This window comes from Delphinus delphis, chromosome 10, assembly GCF_949987515.2.
Source record: "Delphinus delphis chromosome 10, mDelDel1.2, whole genome shotgun sequence".
Lineage (NCBI taxonomy): Eukaryota > Metazoa > Chordata > Mammalia > Artiodactyla > Delphinidae > Delphinus > Delphinus delphis.
In genome coordinates, this window is record NC_082692.2 from 37,771,607 (window position 1) to 37,795,056 (window position 23,450).

The window sequence follows — 23,450 nt, forward strand, 5'->3', positions numbered from 1 at the left end:
GAGTGTCTACACCCTCTCTGGAAAAGTACAGTTACGACAAGTCTTGTGGAAGTGGGGTGTGCTAGGGCACAGATAGCTCATTTCAGTCACAGCTCAAATAGATCAAGGTGAAGGTAGGTTACACAGAGAATGCAGGATGAGTTTGTGACTTAGGTGGAGATTAATGAAGATAGGTTGTGGGACTGTGAGAGCTAATCAAGGGACAGGAGATATATAGCTTTGGTGGGAAGGGTAGGAGATTCCAGACTTTTTAGAGAAGGCTTGAAGTTGGGAGTAGATAAGCCAACGAAAGAAGCCTTCAAACAACTGCCCATGGGATGGGTTAGAAGTTTGGTACCCAGACTGGAAAGTGCGTGGCCCCCAAGGGTCTTAGCCCAGGGCTTCTCACTCTTTGCCACACTCAAGAATCACTGGGGAGCCTGCTAGAAAGCAGATCCGGATTCAGCATCCGACTAGAGATTCTGGGTTTCTAACCAGCTCCCAGGAGATGGTGACTGCTGGTCCAGATACTACACTTTGAGTGGTGAGAGCTTAAAGGTCATGTTTGTCAACATGAAATTGGGGTGGGGAGTGGTTCCTAGAGCATGGAGCAATCAGGACAGTAACCTTTTCTTCTGCCTCCTAGACCAGTAGTGGTCTTAGAAAACGGAAGGGGTTCAAAGCTCTTGGCTTTGGCTGCTAAGATTGAGCTTTAAGAAACAATGCTCTTCCACCTTCCGTTCCCATTTAGTACACCGCGGACATCAGGCCATGTGTGACACTGAGATCCTGTGAGGGTACCAGAGTGGGTGAGATGGTATGGTTCAGTAGATATCACAGAAGTTCAGGGGAGAGGTCATCAGCAATTACGACATTGAGGATAAAGGGCTCTGGAACCAGACTGCCAGAGTTCAGAGCCCAGCTTCACCGCTTAGCAGCAGTGTGATGAACTATTAATAGTTTCTTAATCTCTCTGTGCCTTAGTTTCCTCAACTATAAAATGAGGATAATGGTCCTAACCTCATAAGGCTATTGTGAAGATTAAATGAGCTAGAGCAGGTACTTAGAACAGGGACCAGCATTTAGGAAACAGCTGTCCTTATTACCGGCGGCCCTCGAAGCCACCACATACTTCTGCCTTTTCACACCAACGTTTCAGCAGCCTGACCTTGCACACCTCTCCCTCCCGCTGGGCTAACCTCTGAGAGCAAAAGCCCTTGTCTTATTCCCCTCTGGGAGTTCTCTTAGCACCTTATGCAATTCTTTGAGGTTATTGCTGAATAAATCAAATTAAAAATTGTTCTCTGTCAGGAAAAGATTTGAGATCCATTTGCAGAAATAATAGCATTACCCCAAGTCTCCAAACCCAGGCTTTAGCTGGTATGGTAGCAAAGCCTTTCCACTAAGCCCTGTGGAAGTCCTCAGCTTGATTTATTTTTGGACTGTGTCTCCAGAATATGTCAAAATAGCTTTCCCTGCACAAGGGAAACGATTCCTACCCTCAGATCCTCGAGCCAATCTGAGCTGTCACCGTGGCCCCTTCTGGCACTACATTCTTGCAACGTGTGGAGGAGGAAACATTGAAGAGCACATTTGTTTAAGTGGCAGAGTTTACTGCCTACAAAGCACTTCATGGCCTCAGAGCCCTGTTGCCTGTAGGGTAGATTACTATTTTTCAGGTAAATATCGGATAGGGATCTTCCAGCAACATTTTTTTTACAGATAAAAGAGGGGAGAAAAACAAAAAAAGGAAGCAAAGTATAGGGGAAGAAAACATGTTAGGGTCTCACTCTAAGGCCGGCTTGGTCTGATTTTGAAAAATGGGTCCTTATTTGTTCTTCCAAGTAGGTAATCCATGATCCCTAACTGTCTGAAACCACAGATGGCCAGTTTTGGGTCAGGTTTGTGGACAGTGAGATGTGAGGCTTTTGTGTGACCTTGGGTGAATCACTTTACCTCTGAAACTTGGTTTTCTCATTCATCAAACGAAGATCAGAGCAAGGCCCCATTAGCCCTAAATTTCTGAATCTAGGTCATTCTGAGAAGATTCCTTCAGCTGCCGAATTTCCATTTAGAATGCTGTTTTGGAAATTTGCCACTAGAGGCCAGTGTGAATACAGTTTAGCCTTGCAGCTTCTTCAAACGGCAGATGCCTACCAATGCCTTTTCATGATTCTAAGCCAGGCCTGGCACCCCTTGGGTGTGGAAAACCAGCAGCTGCTCAGACTGAGTGGGGCCAGAATTGAGACATCAGCCTGGCATTGAAAAGGCCTGGGAAGACTCTGTCGGCACAGGCCTGCCAGCCCTCTTTCCTGTCTACTGGACTAGATGGAGGAGAAGCCCTCCGTGCATGGTGAGGGTGCTTGAGCCCCTGTGCCCGGGGCCTGGTTCTGTAGCATGCCTCATTGTAAAGAGCCAGCTCCCTCTTAGCCACTTAATATTGCACTTTACAGTTGAAGCCATTCATTCAGCAAGTAATCTTGGAGCCCCTCTTTTAGGCCCAGCAATAGCAAATATTTTCAGAGTCAACCAGAAGGAAACTTAGAGGACTTCCCTGGTGACGCAGTGGGTAAGAATCCGCCTGCCAGTGCAGGGGACACAGGTTCAAGCCCTGGTCTGGGAAGATCCCACATGCCGTGGAGCAACTAAGCCCGTGCGCCACAACTGCTGAGCCCACGTGCCACAACTACTGAATCCCGTGCTCCTAGAGCCTGTGCTCAGCAACAAGAGAAGCCACCACAATGAGAAACCCGCTCGCCGCAACTAGAAAAAGTCCGCATGCAGTAGCAAAGACCCAATGCAGCCAAAAGTAAATAAGTGAATAAATTTATTTTAAAAAAAAAGAACCTTAGAAGAAATTATTGCCCTTTCTCTGTTCCATGGTCTGTGGAAGCTGCTTATATGTATTTTTCTCTTAATCTCCAAAGCCATCTTCTGAGGTTGGCATTATTATGCCCATTTGCAGGTGAGCAGACTGCGGACCAAAGACAAGTAGCACTGAGCTTTGTACAAAGTGAATGAATGTATGGAATAACAGGCCCAGTGTTGCAGGGCTAGTAAAAGGCATGTCTAGGACTTGAACTTGAGAACTTCTGATCCCAAGTTTAGCCCTTTTATCTCTACCTTTGACGTACAGAGGAGGAAGATGAGGTGCAGAAAAAGAGAATGATCTGGTGGCAGGGTAGGCATTAGGACCCGAAACTCCTGCCTTGCAGTCTCTCCATCCTAGAGCATCCTCAGCCCAAGCTGGCTGGGAGGCTCCAGCCTTAGTTATCTCCAAGACCCTTCTAAGCAGAGCCTGCACTAGGCCTGCCAAGGCACAGCAGGAGGGGGAGAAGGAGGGAGGGAGGAAAGGAGCACAAATGACCCTAATCAGTGTGTTTATTGGATCATAACTGTATTAGCCTCACCACTCAGCTAATCTCATAGACTCACTTTCCTCTTTGTGAGGATCTGGCCACAGCTTCATTAAAAGCTGCTGGCCTGAGTACCTGTGAGGAAGCTCTTGTACAGCAGAGGTGGTGGGGAAGGAGGCAGAAAGCAATATTTCTACTTCCTCGTTATGCTGACGGGGAAGACGGCCATTTCACATTCACTGTATAAGGAAAGCCCCCAAGGAAAGGGAGTCCAAGGTTCACAACTGTCTTTGGAAACATTCAGCTCTAAGAGAAAATGTTCCCTTTGTGCCTCCCCTTTTTGAAAGCATTTGTGATACTTTAAGAGAAAACGAGAAGGGAAGAAACTCATGTTTGGGGAACATACCACATGCCAGGTGCTTTACATGTATTATTCCATTTAATCCTCTGAAGGCCTGTGAACAAGACATCATAATGTCCGTTTCATAGATGAATCCGTTTCATGGATGAAGCTCCATGTCAGATGGCTGGGTTTTGGCAGAGCTGAGCTTCAGGCTTGGGGTCTGCTGTCTCCCTCGGTCATACCCGAAACTCCCACAGGATTGGTTTCCATACCATTCTCTGCCCCCTCCTCCCTCCAGCTCAGAAAATATAGAAGCTGGTTTTCGAGCCAGGTCATTGTGTAACCTTGGCAACTTCCTTGAGCCATAGTTTTTCCACCTATGGAATGAGAAGGCCAGACTTGGTTTCTCTGGTCTAAACCTGGGCAGTTTTATGATGGTATTTTCTTGTAGCACATTCTCATCTAATTGGACTCTTATACCAGTTTGGAGGGGATGGGCGTAGGGTATCATCATCCCCATTTTTTAAGCTAGGGGAACCTGAGAAGCAGAGATAGAATGAGGGGTTCAAGGTCATAACATGAATGGTTGGAATGGAGACAACCCAGCACTGCCTCTTGCCTCCAGGCAGGCGGGCAGGCGGCCTCTGAGAGGCTGTCAGCAGCAGCTCCCCAACCCTGACACCTGAGCCTCACCCTGGCTCCTGATAGAATTATCAGAGAACTGGGGAACACATACTTACTGTAATCAGAGCAACTTTTCTTAGCCAGGGGTGGAGGAGGCAAGATGTGAAGTGTGTCTGATGAGCTCCTCTCTCAGTGCAGGGCCCAGAGTTAATAAAACTCAGGGAAATCACATCAGGCAGCTGGAGATGCAAGCAGACGGGCTCCAGGGGCAGGGCCACTGGGACTTCAGCTTCCACACAAAGCCAGGCTCGAGGCATTTTGTGCACGTTTCAGTTTTCTTCAGCAGCCAGGCAGGCAGATAAAAGCAGCTTGGCATGAAAATGAATTTAGCGCTTGGGGAAAAAAAAAGGAATGTTTCACCCTTGGTGGCTTTTCAGACTGCCCAGGGCAGGTACAGCCAGGGGACATGCTAAGGAGCAGCAGTGTAGGGAAAATCCGAGGGCGGGGGTGGGGTGGGAAATAGCCCCCTGCCCCACCCCATCAGCCTGAGGTGGGGAGGGGCACAGAGTCCTGAGGCCTAGGCAGACCCTCAAACAACTGTGGCAGGGGAGAAATGGGAGGGATTTGGGGGAATAGACTCGATCAAGCCTTTCCAGTTGAAAGTCCAGCTGTTTCATCCCTCACCCAGGCCAATCAGGAAATCATCAAGTGTGTCGGTGGGAGGCTGGGACTGCAGGGAGGGACATAGGCTGCTTTTAAGCTTCTGAAGGTTCAAGTGCGAGGATTCATTCTCCAGTTCCCAAGATGCGAAAATAAGAGGAAATGGGCTGATATCAAGTGGAGAGAGAGTTCAGGAGGCCCAAGAGCAGACTGGCTGACTGGGGGGTAATATATTCAAATGTAATTAAATCCAGCAAAAAGGAAGAGAGGGAAGCTGAGGCCTGGGAAAGGCTAGGCTGTGGAGGACCAAGATCCAAGACCAAGACCTTCAGGGCACGCCCCCTGCTAGGCAGGAGAAGAGAGAAGTGTCTACCTAAGAGAAGTGTTTTGGAGGTTCAGTGGAAGGAGAAACTCGGTGACCTTGGGTGAATCCAGGCTAGCTTTCTGGAAGAGATTTTACCTGAAAGAAGGGTAGAATGTGGGCCTGGTGGAGAGGAAATGGCAGGAAGAAAGGCCGGGGGCAACCATGTGGCTGGTCCTGGTTGGGTGTAAAAGGCTGATGGTGGGGGTGGGGAGATGGAGGTTCACATTGGCCCTTATCACAAAAGGCCCAGAGATAGGACACTTGCATTTATAAATAAAGTCAAGGGGACCCATCCCTTCTTGAAGGAGCTGAGGTGAGAAAAAAGGTCTAGGAGTTGATTCTAATCTGAACTCCTGTTAGTTTTTACCTCCAGTTGCTGCTTATTAGCAAAACAACCTTGGGCCAATTTCTTTCCCTCTCTAGGACTCAGTCTTCAGATTTGTAAAATCGAAGTGAGTTGCATTATCTTACAAGTCCTTTGCAGCACTGAGGTTTCCAATACCGCAACTAACAATACTGAGCTAAATACTGGGTTAAATGTGTGTGTGTGGCGGGGGGAGGGTGCACAGTGACACGCTGTGATGTCTATGCTGGACAGGGTGAAAAGTGGAAGGGACAAGGCTCTGAGCACAGATCACATGGTGCTGGGGCTAGGTCCCATGGACATGCGAGGGGCTGTCTTGCAGACACTGAGTCACCTAGACAAGCCCTGAGTGAAGATTGGAACAAGAGAGGCTGGTGTCAGGCGAAGACAGGGGCTTTGGTCTCACACAGTCCTGGGTTTGCATCCTGTCTCTGCCACTTACCCGTGTGAGCTTGGGCAAGTTAAGGCCCGTATTCTACAGATTCCTACAGCATAACTCAAAACGAGTGCTCCAACTCCACTGGACAGGGCTTCTGAGGAGACTGGGTCTCCCTCATCTCTCTATCCCTGGCAGTGAACTAGCCCAGCTCACTGCACAGGGTAGTAAAGTTTTATCAAACGAGACAATAGCGTCATAGTTATTGTGAGGATTCAGTGTGTGATGGATGTTAAATTCTTATTGCTAAGCTTATTACATGGTAGGTTCTCAGTAAACAAAATAAATAGATAAGAATCCCTTCCCGGGCTTCCCTGGTGGCGCAGTGGTTGAGAGTTCACCTGCCGATGCAGGGGACACGGGTTCATGCCCTGGTCCGGGAAGATCCCACATGCCGCAGAGCGGCTGGGCCCGTGAGCCATGGCCGCTGAGCCTGCGCGTCCGGAGCCTGTGCTCCGCAACGGGAGAGGCCACAACAGTGAGAGGCCCACGTACCACAAAAAAAAAAAAAAAAGAATCCCTTCCCTTCTCTGTGCTACTGGTCAAGGAGCCCAGAGATTCTCAATCTGATAGTTGTCAATTCAACAACTGAATTCGTAATAGATGCTCAATAAATGCTTGCTCAATAAATGGAAGGCTAGATGTGAGATGTATGTGGTAGTGAAGACTTGGGCCCTGTTTGGGACTGCTAGGTGGAAGCCAAGGGTCCTCATGAAGGAGTCAGTGTTTCAGAGGGGAGAGATGAACTTTTCATGTAGTCATACGATCAACTGAGCACCTATTACGTGCTAGGCACTGCCTTTGGAGCTGGGAGTGTAACCATGAACAAGGCAAAGTTCTTGCTTGCATAAAACTTGTATTCTCGTGGGGGAACATACAATACAGTACCTCAGGGTACTGCTCTGAGGAAAAATAAAGGAGGGTCAGGGGGCTGAGAGTAACAAGGTACTGTGTTAGGTAGTGTGGCCAAGGAAAGCCCTCTGCAGGGAGGGCATTTGGGCAGAGACCTGGGTGACCCGGGACAAGTGTTCTAGGCTGAAGGAACAGTAGGTACAAAGGCCCTGAGACAGGGGCCTGCAGGGCCCATAAAGAGGCCAGTGTGGCTGGAGTGAGGACTGTGAGGGGGAGAGAAGGACGAGATGAAGTCAGAGAGGTCACAGAGCCCATGGCCTATCAAGTCCTTTTACCACAGAGAGAGATGGAAGCCAGGGCAGGGTCTGAAGCAGAGGAGTGACATAACCCGACTCTGGTTTCAAGTGGATCCCCTGTCTGGTGTGAAGATTCTAGTAGCTAGACTGAAAAGGCAGGGAGGCCTCCCTCACTTGGAAAAACAGGAGAGGCTGGAAGGAGGAGCACAAGAGAAGTGAGAGAGGAAGCCCAGGGGTGGGAGTGGGGGGCGCAGATGGGATCCTAGGGGCGGGAAAGGCTGCTGCACCAGCAGCTGGAAGGCCCTGGGGCTTCCCTTTGCCCAGATGACTGATCTAGCCATGCTGTGATGTGGGGAGAGGCAGAAAGGAGGGGCAGGGTGGGGTTCCAGTTGGGATGGTGGGGCATCTCCAGGAGGAATGGGGGCTGGAGGTGTGGGGAGCCCTGTGGCCAGCTTGTGCCTCTTCCTCCACCCCAGCAGAACATGGCTGCTCCTCAGACCTTCTCAGGCAGGTCCGCACTGCACTTGGGTGCCTGACCTTGCTGTTATTAGTGGAGTTTCTTATTGAGGGAAGAGTCAGGTGACCTTGAGTCCTTGACTCCCCCTCTCTAAACTTTTGAGTGAAAGAAGGGGTTTAACCTAGATGGTCTCCAACCAAGCCCCTTCTAGCATTTCTATTAATGGATGGAATCAGACACTGCATCTCCCCTACCTCTCTACTGCCACAGTGGTTTCAGGTTCCTGTCACGCCCTCTGTCTTTCCATCTCCCCAGGGCTCCCATGTACAGTGGTGCAGGGCATTCACCTCACAGGGGCACCCAGCCAAGGGAGTAAGTGGAGGCTCAAATCAAGCCCATAGTCTGCTCCACAAGCCATGTGCCCTGGCTGGCTCAGGGATGCATTTACCCAAAGTAAAGAAGGCCTTTTTCCAGCTTGTTCTGAGGTGCAGTATGGTTAGCCCCCACTCCCCTGTCCCATGCTCACTCCATCTTCTGCTCCTCTGTGTTCCTTTTGTCTTACCATCCCCAGCCTCAAACAGGGCAGATCTGAGGGCAGCATTTACACGACAGGCCTGGGGGAGGGTGGAAGACAGCAGCTGCCTCATCTGTGAGCTCTGCCTCCCAAGCCCTGTGGTGCTTTTCCTCTCCTTATCAATGCTGCGGGTTGCCTCTCGAAATTGCTCTGCCGTCATTAACACTGCGGATTAGGTCAGATGAGAGTATGTTTGCAGTCTTGGATGGCAAAGACAAAACGCTGATGCTGATTATTCCAAATCTTCTGGACATGGCCCATTCTGTGCTCACAGTTTGTAATCAGAGGGACAAGCATTGGTTACATGGTGGGGTGGGCAGAGCTGTGGTTGGCTCTAATCTGGTTGCCAGGCCCAGACAACACGTCTGCAGTGCCTGATGGCCTGCCGGCTGGCTTGCCTAAATATCACAGGTGACCTCAGTTACTTGACACTATCATATCCCTCAAAGAAGAAATGACCTCTCCAATGTCAACACCCATAGACTGCTTTTGAACCATCAGCAATTCATTTGCGCGAGCACTGTGAGCGTTTTGCTCTGGGTCTGATCAGCAAGTTTTGTGTTCTGTGGTCACTGGTTAGCTATGTAACTATGGGGTATCTTTCAGACCACCTCTCCTTCAGTGTCCCCTTCTGAAAAGCCTCTGTGCCCAGAGGAGGCCAAGGCCCATGGCCTTGCATCATGGCCCCTCACCTTCTGCCCTCATATTCTATCTCTGCCACTTTCATCCTGTGCTCCAACCACACTAGGGTCCCCAAACACAGCTCTCTGGCCCTTAATCATGCTGGTCCCCTGCCAGGAGCACCTGTTCAGCCTTGTCTTCCAGGCAGAAGTTAGTTCATCATCCGTAGCAGCCACTGTCCTGTCTGTACCCTCACCTTTACCACTTCAGTGCACTCCAGCCCCACATCCAACTGTCAGCACCTGTACTTCTTTGCCTGATGCTTTCTCTGGCTTCTGGAACCTGCATTGCCACTTTGTGCTGGTCAGGCCAGAAGTGTCAGGGACTTAAAGCCCTCCAGAAGCGGCCCTCAGCCACTGAGCCAGTGACTGATGAAAGTTGGTGTATACATACCCCTGCTCCCTCGCCCCTCTGGTGGGCTAAGTGTGAGGTGTGTTTTGTATGGTCTCCTAGAGCTTCTCAGTGGGAATGAGCCTTAGTTGCCCACAGTGATAACTGGTTTGATAAACCACCCTTATAGGCTGCCTTCCTTACCTCATCTCCACACTCCCCACATAGCATTTCCTTAATCTCCCCAATAACCTGCTCACATTTAAATCTTTCTCTCGGGGTCTGCTTCTGAGGGAACCAAACAGACATCATCAATGTCCATCTCAGTGTCACCTCCTTTTTGCAGTTGCTCCTGACCCTCCCTTGTGCCCATTCCTGGGGTAGAGCTGTTGGTCACTCTTCTCTACTCTCTGGGCCCTTTATACCTACCTCAACAGCATTCCTCATGCTGCATTGTCATTTATTTTCTGCATGTCCTGGGGTCCCCACTGGCCTGGAACTCTTTGGGGACAGATACTATGTCCTTTTCACCTCTTTATTCTCTGAGCCTAACACAGCACCTAGCACAGAGACGGTGCCCAGTATAATTTTTTTTCCCCAAAGAGCCAGCCATGGAAATGCAATGACTGAGGGGGAACGGAGAGAAACAGACAAGTTCCAGAATTTTTCTAGAAAGAGAATCAGGGGATGCTGTCACATTACAAGGTTATGTGACCAGATGCTGTCACATTACGAGGTTATGTGGTAGAACTTCAGTCTCACCACTCACCTGCTTAATTACCTACAGTGGGTCCCACCTGTTGTCCTCCTCAACTGGGCCTAATTTCATGGATGACTTTTAAGACCCTCCATCATCTGGCCCCATCCTAGGAGGCAGTCAAGGTTTGTTCAGTCAGGCTTTGGTCTCAATGGCTGGGGTTCAAATTCTCACTCTGCCAGTTCCCAGCTGGGTGATCATGGGCGAGTTACTTAGCTTCCCTGGGATAATAATACCTCATGCCTGTACTTATTTTGAGAATTTATACTCACGCATAGTCCTTGTGAATATATTTAAAACCACTGAATTGTACACAAAATGGTGGAATTTTGTAGTACGCAAATAATATCTTAAAAATTAAGCATGGTGTCTGGCCCAGGATAGTCTCTTCGAAAACGGAATGGTGGTTATCACTGTTACCAAGGAAGTTTTCCAAGGGGCCCTAGCACCTGGCCAGACACAGGGCAGGTATTCTGTAAATACTGGTAGAATGAATGGATAACATATTCCACAAGTATGTCTGGAACATGTGTAGGACAGGTATGGGGTGGGGGGAGGGAACAGAGAGTCCAAGCCCAGTTTTGCATCCTTCAGAAAAGGAGGCCCGACTTATCCTGCAGAGAGGGTCTTAAGCCCAAACCGGAGAGTGGAGCCTTCTGACGCAGCAAGCCCCCGCTGCCCTGGGCATCCCAGCGCCTTTGTTCTTGCTGTCGGGTCCCAGGTTGCAGAACACAGTGCAGCCAATCCTGAGCCATGGGTAAAAGGAAAACACTTAACCCGGGCCGATGAATGTGTTCTTATTTATCTTTGACTCTGGCTGTATCTGATGTTCTGGGAATTGACTTCAAACAGAATCTCGAGGCGCCTGTTAAGGCCCAGCTGCCAAAGCCAGGCCCGCGGGGCGTGGCTTTTCCAGGGCCAGCCTCAGGCTCTAGGCCTCGCCAGGACCCCTCCCCGGGGCACAGGGGCGCGTCGCGTCCAAACGCCCGCCCGGCGGTGGGCGCGGAGGAGGTTTCAGCTCCGCAAGGGTGAGACTGAGGCTGAGAAGGGGTCGCTGGAGATTTCCTGGAGACGACCCTCTGTGCGAAGCCCTGGAGAGACGCCACAGCGCAGCAAACCCAGAAGGGCGAAACTGGGGCAGGGTGGGGCCGCAACGGGCCTGGCTGGGAGGGGGCCCGCCTGAGAGGTGCCTCGACTCTCTCCTCGCTCCCACGGCTGGGATCAGAGCCCAGCACACAGCAGGCGCCTACTTGGTGCAGGTTGCAGAGAACCCCCGAGGATCTCGGGCCGCCCTCTGTCTGGCTGGAGGAAGCTTCTAGACCTGGGGGCTGGTTAAGCCGTGTGGTCACGACGGGCCGGGGATGGGGAGGGCACTGTCGCGTGGCTTAGGTGGCTGACTCCGCGTGGCCAGGCCCGGCGAGAACCAGAGGCGGATGGGGGAGCGCCCATGCACCCACTCTGCCTAGGCCTAAGGACCCTCACTGGGAAACCGAGGCGGCTCCTCCAGACACCGGGGTCGGCCCCACATGCTTCCCCAGGAGATGTGTAATCTGTTTCTGGACTGAGACCTGCCCTCCGTTGGAGCGCACCCTCAGCAAAGATCCCCCCCTCCAAACCTCTGGTTGGGGGTTGCTGTCTCTTTTGCACAGGTCCCTCCCCACCCCCGCTCCGCATAGACCCTTCTCATACAGATGCCCCTTGGTTCACACATCCCTTTCCCTCCTCGGAGATGGAGACCCCTCAGGGAGGTGGGGAGTGGAGGGCGGGCGCAGACGGAGACGCGCACGGCCGAGACCATCTCTAGCTGTCACTCCCCAGGCTCACAGCATCTGGAGCCGCGTCTCCACGCCCGCCACACGCACAGAGATTCACATGCTCGCACGGACACACTCACACTAGCGCGCAGACCCCGCCCGCGGCCCCGCCCCGGCCCCTGCGGGCGTCCCCTCCGGCGCTCGCGCACCCGGCGCGCAGCCCGCCCCGGGTGGCGGGAGGCGGCGGCTTCGGGCAGATTTGATTTTCCCGCAGCCCGGGAGCCCCGGAGCCACAGCCCGAGCCGAGGAAGTGGCGCTCGCAGCCGCGTCCCCACCCCCGCCGCGGAGACCCAGCGAGAGGCGCCGCAGCCCCTGCGCTCCGGGCTCGCTCCGCGCTGCCTGAGTTCGGCCACCCCCGCAGCTCGCGCCCCATCCGGCCCCCCACACCCCTCTCCTTCTCCTGCACCCTTTCTGTCCCCGCCCCAAGCTCCCCGCCCCTCTCCCGGTGCCCCCTCCACGACTCCGCGCGTCCCTCCCGGTGCCCTCTCCCCGCGCTCCTCCGCCTCTCCCGGCTGCGCCTCAGCTCTCTGTGCTCTTTGCGCCTCTCCGCTGGGCCCCCAGCCTCCTCGTCGCGTCACCCGCGCCCCCTCCTGTATCCTCTGCCCCCGCTCCCTCCGCCCCGCTTCCCTCTCTCACTTCCCACGCCCCCTCTTCGCTCTCCTCTTTCCTCCCTTTGCCGCCCAGCCCCGGCTCCGGAGTTGGGGGAGAGCCCAGGGTTTCGGTTGCTCCGGAGGAGGCGTGAATCGCGCAGGGATTTACTAATTTGGGGTGGAGGGCGCGGTGGGCTATGGAGCAGCCCGAGGACATGGCGTCGCTGAGCGAGTTCGACTCCTTGGCGGGCAGCATCCCGGCCACCAAGGTGGAGATCACCGTGTCCTGCAGGTGAGCCGCCCGCTGGTCCTGGCCCCCGGCCCCGCCCCTGGCCCCGGAGGCCCTGCGCCCCTTTGGCTCCGACCATCTACCTCCGTGCGCCCCCTTACAGAGTGACCTCTTCTCCAGGACGCCCCTTTGCCTGTCCTGCAAGAGCCCCTGCCCAGCCACGGGTGGCGACCGCGGAATGGGAAGCCAGGCTTAGGGTCGTATCCCAGAAAGTTTGCACTCTGGGCTGTTGTTGCGAGGAGAGAAGACACAGGAACGGGGGTCCAGACGCCCGTTTGGGGAGAGGGAGGTAGTGAAAAGACATAGCAGGGTCTTCACAGCAGTCTATTTCTGATCATCCCCTCCCCAAATCCAGAAGAGAATGATCTGCCTCATCCCTCCCAGGCGTGCCCAGCCTCTGCCTTTTGTGCCCTCCTTCCCTCTCTTCTCCCCCCTCCTTTGCCCCAACACCCTCACCCTCTCCTCCCTTACCCACCCACCATTCTAGACCCCAGGATTTGAAAGCCTTTCTTCACCTCCAACAGCAAAACTGACTCTCAGGAAAGGATCAGATTGACTCATTCGTCCTGAGATGTGGATAATTGGTAACGACTTAAAGTTGCACCATTAAAAAAACAATAACTGGGGGTACAAAATCTTAAGCCAAAGGACTAGAACGATGAGTGTGGAATTTTAGAGTCCAGCAGGGGAGGGGGAGGAGAGTTTTTGTGGGCTGCCACCCCCGAATCCTCAGTCGTGTCACACAGGCTTTGGGAGTCACTTCTTCATCTAAGCTGGGTCTCCCCCAGGTTCTCCTATGTGAGAGGAAGGCTGCCACAGGCAGTAAGGGATACAAGTGGGGAAGGGGGAATTTATCCCTAGTGCAGGCACCCTGTGGCTGGCCTAGGGTCACTGCCTTGCTGGGATTGTGAGGGGGCACTGTGGCCTATGCAGAGGCTACCTCTTGAGTTTCTGCTGGAAATGCCATTCCCCTGCCCCAAGTGACCAACAGCATTTCCGGGGTCCTGGGTGTGCACTTGTTCCAAATCGCCCAGGCCTCTCTTTGATCAGACCTTTCACCCACCCTCATGGCACCCCCAACCCTGTGTTCCCAAGTTGTGGCATTGGGGAGGTGTAGATGGAGCCAGGGGAACTGGGCTGGGATGTGAAATAGGGAAGGACTTGGCGGGGGGGCTGCAGTTTAGGGTGAGTGGGAGTGAGGGCTGATGAAGTTGAACATAGCTGGCCCCTGCATCAGGCCCTTCTGGGGGCTCCTGTGAGATAATCCCACATGTCTCCCCTATGGCCCCACATACGGTTTTGTCAGAATTATCTCCCAAGGCCATTTGCATCTTGCCATTACTCTGCTGGGAGATTCCTGACTGCCCATTAGCTCCGGCCTCACCTCCTCAGCCATCCACAGCTGCCCCAGCCTGTCCTCCCTTCCCTGCTGGTGCATGGCCCTGCGCCAGATGCTCCTTCCCAGCCTTCAGTCACGCCTGTGTCGGAGCTGTCTCGGGAGGCTTTTCACCTCAGAGCCTCTGAACAGCACAGTCTCCATCCATATCTCACCCTGCCTTCATCTCTGCCAGTTCGTGTCCCCCCATCCTGAAAAGCCCGGCCTCGTGCTCCCCACTTCCAGCCATCCTTCTCACCCTTGAGAGACACGCAGCCCAAATCACTGCCTTCCGTGTTCCCTGGGTCCTGAGCACTCAGCCTGGGCCACCGGGTCTCTCACATATTGAGCACAAAACCTCTGAAGACATCTCAGGTGTGCAGACTTCATTCCTCTTCCCCCAAAGCAACTTTGTAAGCATTTGAGGGCAGCGATCCCCACCCTGACTCAGACCCACGAACCCAGAGGAGGCAGAGGGCACAGGGCATTGTGGCTTTGGAATCAGATACTTTAAAATGGAATCTGCTCCACCACTTGGGGCAAACTTTTAGCCTCGCTTTCCCCCATTTGTCAAGTGCAAACAACGAACCTGTTATTCGTGGAGAAACCTTATTCACAGAGGTACCCCTCATGCTTGGAAGCATGGCTGGCATGTAGCAGGTCCTCACCGAATACTGTTGGAGGACTTAATTTACAGGAGTAGAGGATCATGAAGCATCCAGCATGCTGCTTTGCACTTGCTTCACACACAGTAGGTGCTCAATAAATAACAACAGTGATTATTGTAAGGCAGTAGCACTTGGCCCCTCCTGTTTGCTCTCTGGAAGCAGAGGTGTCCAAAGACTCAAACCGTTTGCCTAAGCAGTACCTAGGGATGCGGTTGAGTTCCTGGGGGATGTGGTTCTGGGACCAACCCTGGTGTTCATTCCCTTCCATGGGACATCAACCTGAGAAGGGCATGACCCAGGCTCTGCTCCTGCCCTCCCAAAAGCCAGAGAGTGGGGAATAATGAGTTTTGGTAGGAAGGGGTGAGGAGGGAGGAGTCACCTGGAACGGAAGGGAGGCAAGAAAACAATGTGGATAAACTAGAAATTGTAAATCCATCTGTTTGCCTCAACCAGGTCTAACTATCCAGTTTCTAGAACAGATCGAGAGAGGGAGAGAGAGAAAAGGAAAAGGAGGCAAGGAGGAGGAGGATGGGGAGGAGGGAGAGCTGCACAGAATGGCTTTCTCCAGCATATTCTATACTCCATGGCCACCAGTTAATGAGAGCCAAGGCCTCCTCCCCTGCATCTCATGGTCAGCATTGACTGAGCCCCGGGGGAGGAGGCTACAGGGTGCCCCTGCCCTGAGCATCTAGGTGACACCTGCTGGTGGGCAGGGAATAGTAGGGCAGGCAGAGGGGTTGGTGGACTGAGAGCTCCAGGGGGCTTCAGAATGGGCAGCTGGGGATGAGGGGGCCAGTGTTTCAAAGGAACTGGAAACTAGCATTCCTGGGAGCTAGTTCCCTTCCCTTCTGCTCCTTAGGAAGGTCCCTGCCATCCCCTGCAGCCCTAGGAGGTCTCTGCTGTTGCCTAGGGGAGGACCTGACCCCCACCATGCCTATCCTAGGACACTCCTAGCTGAGCAAAGCTGCCTGGCACAGGGGCATGTCTGAGCCCTAGCACAGGACCACAGCAGAGGCCCATCCAGGCCTCTGCTGAAGGCAGGTGACACTGTGGGATGGATGTGTTTGGGCCCCTGCTTCTTTGTGTTGGGTGTCTCCTGGGCTAATCTATAGTCTACTCCCAAACAATTGTTTTCACTGATTTTGGTAAACTCGGACCAAAGATTTTAAAGCCTCTGGTTGTCTGGCTCAATGCTTGTAAGAACATGAGTCTATGGGGTCTGTCTACCTGGGTTCAAATCCCTGTGATTTTGGGTAAAGCACTTAACTTGGGCTGTGGTTTCCTCACCTGTAAAGTAAGTGTAGTAATCCTTATCACAGTAGAAGGATTAAATGGATTAAGCCATGAATAGTAATTTATGTTGCCTATTATTTGACACCTGAAAGTAAATAAAAATCTGTCTCTATAGCTGGTTTGTTTGGGTCCTGGAGATCTGATCCATCTAGAAAGTTCTATTTCCCCCCACCCCCAGCTTTATTGACATATATTTGACATACTGTGTACATTTAGAGATTCTGAGGGGTTGTTTTGGGAGTAAGGTAGATGGTTTGTGAAACCAGATTCCAGCAGACATCGTAGAAAGTGTGAGCCACGAGCTTCTCTTTTCTCTGTTGGTCTGTTCCAAACCTTTCCTGACTTTATTAGCCTCCCTGCAGACCCAGTCAAAACTCACCTGTCCAGTGTCCTGTTCCCAAGGGCCCCACTATTTCTCTATGCCTCGTCTGATGCAGGGATCCAGACCAGCGTGTTGGTTAGAAAGAGCAATTTGCATTTTTTATGTAACAGGAAACCTGTGCGCTTCTGCGGGGTCTTGCTGGCAGAACCACTGAACGATTCTACATGGCGGGGCTCCTGAGACCCACAGGGAAGGCAAGGAGGGGACAGTCCAGAGGCAGGTGGTGGCTTAGCCCTGCTGGGATCTCTCAAGCAGCTGCCCTCTCCCCTCCAGCTGACGTGGGGCTGGTGGGCAGCTGTTGCCTCTGCCCCAGAGATGTTGTTTTCTGCTGTCTGTTCAGGTTGGCGTTTTGGAGAGGCAGCCTAGCTCAAGAGCTGTGCCCTCAGCCTCTCAGAAGGGGTGTGAATGGGCTCAGAACACTGTCTTCTGACAGGCAGGGGGAGGGTGGCTTTGGGGAAAGGAGGAGCCTGGGGGCAGTGTGGCAGCTGTTAGAGCCATTGCTAGGAAAAAGAGGTCTCTTCAGCCACTGACTACATTAAGATACTGTTTAGTGGAGCCAGAGGAATAAAAACAGTGGGATTTATTGAGTGCTTACTACATGCCAGGCATTAACATCTGTACTAGGCTGAACCATATGCAATTGCCTGTACTCAGCTGTTTTTAACCTACTCAAATAGCAACTTGGTGCAAACTCAGACTATTATATTAGTTTTCAATTGCTGCATAACAAATCACCATAGTCCTAGAGCTTGAAACAACAGCCATTTATTACCTCACAGTTTCTGTAGGTCGGAAGCCCAGGCACAGCACAGCTGACTTGTCTGCTCTGGGTCTCTCCAAGCTGAAATCAAGGTGCCTGCAGGGGCTATGATCTCATCTGAGGCTTGGGGTCTAAGCCAAGCTCATTTAGGTTGCTGGCAGAGTTTAATTCCTTGCAGCTGTAAGGTTAAAGTCCTGTGTTCTTTTTGGTTGTTGGTTTGGGGCTCTTAGCTCCTACAGGCTGCCCTCAGGTCCAGCCATGTGGGCCTCTCACAACATGGCAGCTTCCCTCTTCAAAGCCAGCGGGATAATCTCTCCAGAGTCTGCTACTTGATATAAAGTAACAGAAGTGAGTATCCTATCATATTCCCAGGTCCTACTCACACTCAAGGGGAAGGGATTGTGCAGGCTTGCACACCGGGGGTGGGAATCGCAGGGACCATCTTAGATTTCTGCCTACCCCAATTACTGCATCTTTTTTAAGCTTACAACAATCCTATGAACTAGAAAGATACTAGTAGTATTTTTCCCTTTTTGCTGATTAGGAAATCGGGGCTCAGGCTAAGGAACCGGCCCAAGGCTGTACAGTTAGTGTGTTTTGGAGAAGGGGATCCAAATCCAGTTTCCTCAGACTTCAAAACCTTGAGAGCCTCTTGAGTTTGAGGATTGGGGTCTCCAAGGATGAGAATCATGGTAGGGCCTGGGTACCAACCATGGTAGATGTAGCCAAGAAGTAGGTACTCTATCTCCAAGGATGAGAGGCCTTCCTTGCTCAGGGATGCCAGGCAAACCCAGAACCAGAGGAATCCCTAGGGAGCAGAGACCAGAGAGAGTCATGGGATTCCAGCTGGCCTTCCCTGGCATCTAGACCATAGGGTAGTAGCTTACCATCTGTCCTCTTCCAGCCCACAGGTCTCCCTGCTCAGACCTAAGTCCATTGCTGGAGATGACCTACCATTGGGAAGAGAGGGTGGGGAGGAGGTGAGGGGAATAAGGCTGGAACAAGTTTTGGGCACAGAGGAATCAGATTCAGTTAGGAATGCTTTGGCTGTAGGTAACAGAAAATCTGATGGTAGGTCAAGCCCAAAATACATTTATTTTTCTCAGATCACAGTGAGTCTCTACGTAGGTTATCTCAGTTCCAATCTGTCAGCTCACTTTGCCATCAAGGATGCAGCTATCTTTCTATTCTGCCATCATCTAAATGGTGGGCCTCATTGTTACAAAATGACTGCCTCTTTTCTAGGTATCACAACCATATCCAAAGACAGGAAGAAAGACATTGGACCAAAGGCCTCTCTCTGAAAATTTCTTTTTATCTAGAAAGCACAGTCGCTCCCCAAATCTCTCAGCAGACTTCCCCTTCTATTTCAGTGGCCAAAGGCAGGTCTCATGTCCACCCCAGGCCAGTATATTAGTCAGTTTGGCTGGCAAAACAAAGTACCGTAGACTGGGTGACTTAAACAAGAGAAAGAAAAATTTATTTCTCAGTTTTCAAGGATGGAGGTCCAAGATCAGGGTGTCACATTCTGGTAAGCCCTCTTTCCTGGCCTCAGATGGCCACCTTCTCACTGTGCTCACATGGCAGAGAGAGAAGGTGAGAGCAGAGAGCAAGCTCTTCTTATAAGGGCACTAATCCCATCATGAAGGACCCACCCTCATGACCTCAAATAACCCTAGTTACCTCCCACAGACCTCATCTACAATACCAGCACATTGGGGGTTAGTGTTTCAATGTATAAATTTGGGGGGATACACAATCAGTCAACAGCAACAAAGGACAGGAGCCTACCTTCTCTGACTTTAGGCCATCTGCATCAGATAACTGAACCAGCGTGGATTCTATTAGGAAGGGAGTGAGGAATGCTTGCTGGGTGGACAGCCATGGCCTCTGCCACAAGGAGGCTTTCCAGGTGACCCACAGACTACCTGAGATCCCTGGGGCTACAAGGGGCCTCGAGTTTGGTGTCTTTGAGGACTGACTCCTCAGATTTTCTTGCAGTCAGTGGACAGCCAGTGTTAAGTGACTGGGGACTGATTTTCCAAGCACAGCTTGGCTGGACCCCTGACAACCTCTTTTCCTGCTAGTTTCCTGGTCAAGAAAAAAAGACTTAGTGTGATTCCAAAACATTGCAAGGTGCCTCTGTCTCCTAATGTCACTCACCTCTGCTGGCCTAGCCTAGTGCTCCCAGTAGGAGAAATTTTAAGACTTGATGAATGGGATGGGGGGGTGGGCGTGAGGGAGAGAAAAATCAAGCACACTTCCTACATATCTGTTGTAAGCTATTGGCTTCACAACTGCACAAGGCAGGTATGTGACTGCGTGCACAGATGAGGAAACTGAGGTTAAGTAGCTTGTGCAAGGTCACAGAATTACCATGTGGCTGTGTGGAGATTCTAGTTTGAATGGATCTGAGGCCAGAGCTCAGGCTGTTTTTCCTCGGTCACGTAGCTTAAGAGGGACAGTTATTACAATAATTAATAATAACAAAAATGCAAATAGCTCCAGGAAGGAGAGCTCTTTAAGCCACGTGAAAATTGCCTTTTAGACCTTGCTGAGGTTGCCTGGCAGGGAGACAGTGCACGGGAGTGAGGAACAGGATTTGAAAGGGGAGATGGGCGAGTGCCAGGGGCTGGATGCCAAGGTCCCTCTCCTTTCCTGGGATTACTTCTGCCTGTTAGGACAAGGAGCAGGGCAGGGAGAGATGGGAAGCCCTCCAGTCCTCTTCAGCTGTTCCTTTGAGAGCACCCCTGATGAAGCTGGGGGTAGGAAACGGGAGAGTGAGGATGTGAGGGGCGCTGCTGGTGGGGATTTGGGAGACCCTGGATTTTAGTAATGCAGGCACCTCTGAATGGTCTCCGACTTCAGAGTTCAGTTTTGGTGCTCCTGGCAAGCTGGGTGACCCTGGCACACCTCAGCCCCAGCTGTCTTGCCTGTACAATGAGGCAATGTCTACCTCCCAGCATTGATACGTAGGGTGAACAGGGTGTCATAGGTTAAGTACACAACAAAGGATTTGGTGCCGATTATATCCACGGTTAATGTGGCCCCCTCCCACCCTCTTTGCCTGCTTGGGGTTAACCAGATGTTTGGTGTTAAAGTGCTCCATGGAGAAATAGGGTGCATCTGGAGGGCCCCTCAAGCTTCGGGGTCTCTCCAGCCTCTTCAGGATTCCTGTTTCTCCCTGATAGTGGTTTACCTGTCCCCAGTCTGCTCTCCTCAATGAAGGCTATACAACAGGCAGGTGGACCCTGCTGGGCGAGGACATGAAGGTGCTCGAGGTCCTGATCAAGCCCAGCAGTAGGGAGCAGGGAGGGGAGAACATGGGGATTCCTTAGAAGCCACCTTATTCTCCACAGGGCTTTTGTGAGCATTTATTGTATGCCAGGCACTTAAATGCAAGTTAGTATGTGCCAGACACTGTTCTGTTTTGCATATATGAACTCCATTAATTCTCAGAAAACCTGTAGGAGAGAGGGACTGTTATTACTCCCACTTTACAGATGGGGATACTGATGCATAGAGAGGCTAAGTGAGGTCATACAGCTAAGGGGTAGAGCTGGGTTTTGGACCCAGCATTGAAGATCCAAGCTATGTGCTCAACACCACCAACTTTTTGTCAGAGGTTGGAGGGATGCTTAGGGAGGCTTGTTGCAAAAAGTTAAACCATATTTTTGGGGACTTCCCCGGTGGTCCAGCGGTTAAGAATCCACCTTCTAATTCAGGGGACGCGGGTTCCATCCCTGGTCGGAGAACTAAGATCCCACATGCCCCGGGGCAACTAATCCTTTGCGCCACAACTACTGAGCCCGCACACCATAACTAGAGAGCCCACGCATCACAACGAAGAGCCCTCACGCTCTGAGTCTGTGCACCACAACTACAGAGAAGCCCGTGCACCGCAACTAAGACCCGACGCAGCCAAAAATAAATTAATTAATTAAAAAAAAAAAACCAAAACAAACAAACAAAAAACCCCCATATTTCCTTAGCCTTTGAACCTCAGGAAGCTCTTTGGGAATATGATGAAAATTCTGCAAAAAAAAGAATGCATCCATATGGACCAATATGCCACATTTTGCTTATAGTTTCAGGGGGATCCATGGACCTCTATTAGGGACCGCCAGTCCAGGAAAAGCTGAGATGAGTGTTCTTGGTGTGTTTCCTTTTATTCTATAGCCAGAGTCATTTGCTAGTAAATCCACGGAGCGTGTATGGGCTTCGTTTAGAGACAACCTGAACGTGTGATAATCAGTTCACTGAGTAATTTAGCACCGGAGGGACTGTGTCTCCCCGCTTGGACTTCCTGAGGCACGGCTGTGTCTCTTCTCAGACTGGGACTCCCTGAGGGCAGGGCTCTGTCTCCCCTCAGACTTTTGCTCCCTGAAGTGAGGGCTGTATTTCCCCTCAGAGTAGGCCTCCTAAAGGCAAGGCTCTTTTCTCCCTCTCAGACTGAGGCTCCCTGAGGGTAGGATTGTGTTTCCACAGGCTGGGGATCCATAAGGGTCAGGCTGTGTCTCCCCTCAAAGTGGGACTCCCTGAGGCAGGACTGCGTCTCCCCTCAGACCGGGGCTACCCGAGGACGGGGCTGTGACTCCGCTCAGACTGGGGCCCCCTGAGGGCGGGGCCGTGTTTCCCCTCAGACCGGGGGCTCCCTGAGGACAGGGCTGTTCTCCCCTCAGACCGGGGCTCCCTGGGGGCGGGGCTGTGTCTCCCCTCAGACTGGGGCCCCCTGAGGGCGGGGCCGTGTTTCCCCTCAGACCGGGGCTTCCCGAGGACAGGGCCGTGTCTCCCCTCAAACTGGGGCCCCCTGAGGGCGGGGCCGTGTTTCCCCTCAGACCGGGGGCTCCCTGAGGACAGGGCTGTGTCTCCCCTCAGACTAGGGCTTGCTGAGGACAGGACTGTTCTCCCCTCAGACCGGGGCTCCCCGGGGGCGGGGCTGTGTCTCCCCTCAGACTGGGGCCCCCGGGGGCGGGGCTGCGTCTCCCCTCAGACTAGGGCTTTCTGAGGACAGGGCTGTTCTCCCCTCAGACCGGGGCTCCCCGGGGGCGGGGCTGTGTCTCCCCTCAGACCGGGGCTCCCCGGGGGCGGGGCTGTGTCTCCCCTCAGACCGGGGCTCCCTGAGGACGGGGCTGTGTCTCCCCTCAGACCGGGGCTCCCCGGGGGCGGGGCTGTGTCTCCCCTCAGACCGGGGCTCCCTGAGGACAGGGCTGTGTCTCCCCTCAGACCGGGGCTCCCCGGGGGCGGGGCTGTGTCTCCCCTCAGACCGGGGCTCCCTGAGGACAGGGCTGTGTCTCCCCTCAGACTGGGGCCCCCGGGGGCGGGGCTGCGTCTCCCCTCAGACCGGGGCTACCTGAGGACGGGGCTGTGTCTCCCCTCAGACTAGGGCTTGCTGAGGACAGGGCTGTTCTCCCCTCAGACCGGGGCTCCCCGGGGGCGGGGCTGTGTCTCCCCTCAGACCAGGGCTTCCCGAGGACGGGGCTGTGTCTCCCCTCAGACCAGGGCTCCCCGGGGGCGGGGCTGTGTCTCCCCTCAGACTGGGGCTCCCTGAGGACAAGGCTGGGTCTCCCCTCAGGCTGCAGCTCCCTGATGGCATTGCTGTTTTTCCTCCGACAAGATTCCCTGAGCGGAGGGCTGCATCTCTTCCTCTTTCTGACTGGAGAGCCCCAGCTTGTATTCTGACTCTTGTAAGCTTCTCATTGCGAAGGTGTCACCCTCAGGCCCTGTCCTTTAGCACCAGGCAGTTCTCATTTCAGCCTTTCCAGTGCTTTCTGTCCTTTGGTGGGGTCTTCTCAACGCCCAGTGCATGGTCGTTCTTCCTGCAACTGTTTTTGAAATGATTTTGGGGGGGAGAGCAGTGAGGATAAGAGCATTTTGCTCTGCTCCCTGATCTTGATTTAAGGAACAAAAGAAGCCAAGCTTTAGGCTGTCACTAGGACATCTGAAGAATTTTATGCTTTTTGGGGGGGGGAAAATACATTTGCCTGTTGGAAAAAAGTCTCTTTGAGCTCTCCAAAGAAAGATAGTGGAGAAAAGCACGTATGGTCTGGTCTCTCTGTGTCCTTGCGGTTTGAGCCCTGCTTCGCGTTGGAAGACCTGGTTTTTTACCCCTTGGCTTCTTACTGGCTCTGTGCCTGTGGGCAAGTCACTCACCATCTCTGAGCCTTGGAGTCCTCAGTGGATCAACCCCAACAGGGCACTGGGAG

The 23,450-nt window shown here is 52.7% G+C and overlaps 1 protein-coding gene across 2 annotated transcripts in view; it reads left to right on the top strand.

Annotated features, from left to right (window-relative positions):
• Nucleotides 1-12,052: 12,052 nt before the first annotated feature.
• The window catches only part of CPNE5 (copine 5), a 91,204-nt gene continuing 79,806 nt past the window's right edge, over nt 12,053-23,450 (top strand). For both annotated transcript variants that reach the window (XM_060021908.1, XM_060021909.1), the window contains exon 1: nt 12,053-12,769. In XM_060021908.1, the coding sequence (XP_059877891.1) occupies nt 12,675-12,769 (95 nt within the window). In that variant the 5' untranslated portion in view covers nt 12,053-12,674. The remainder of the gene's footprint in view (nt 12,770-23,450) is intronic.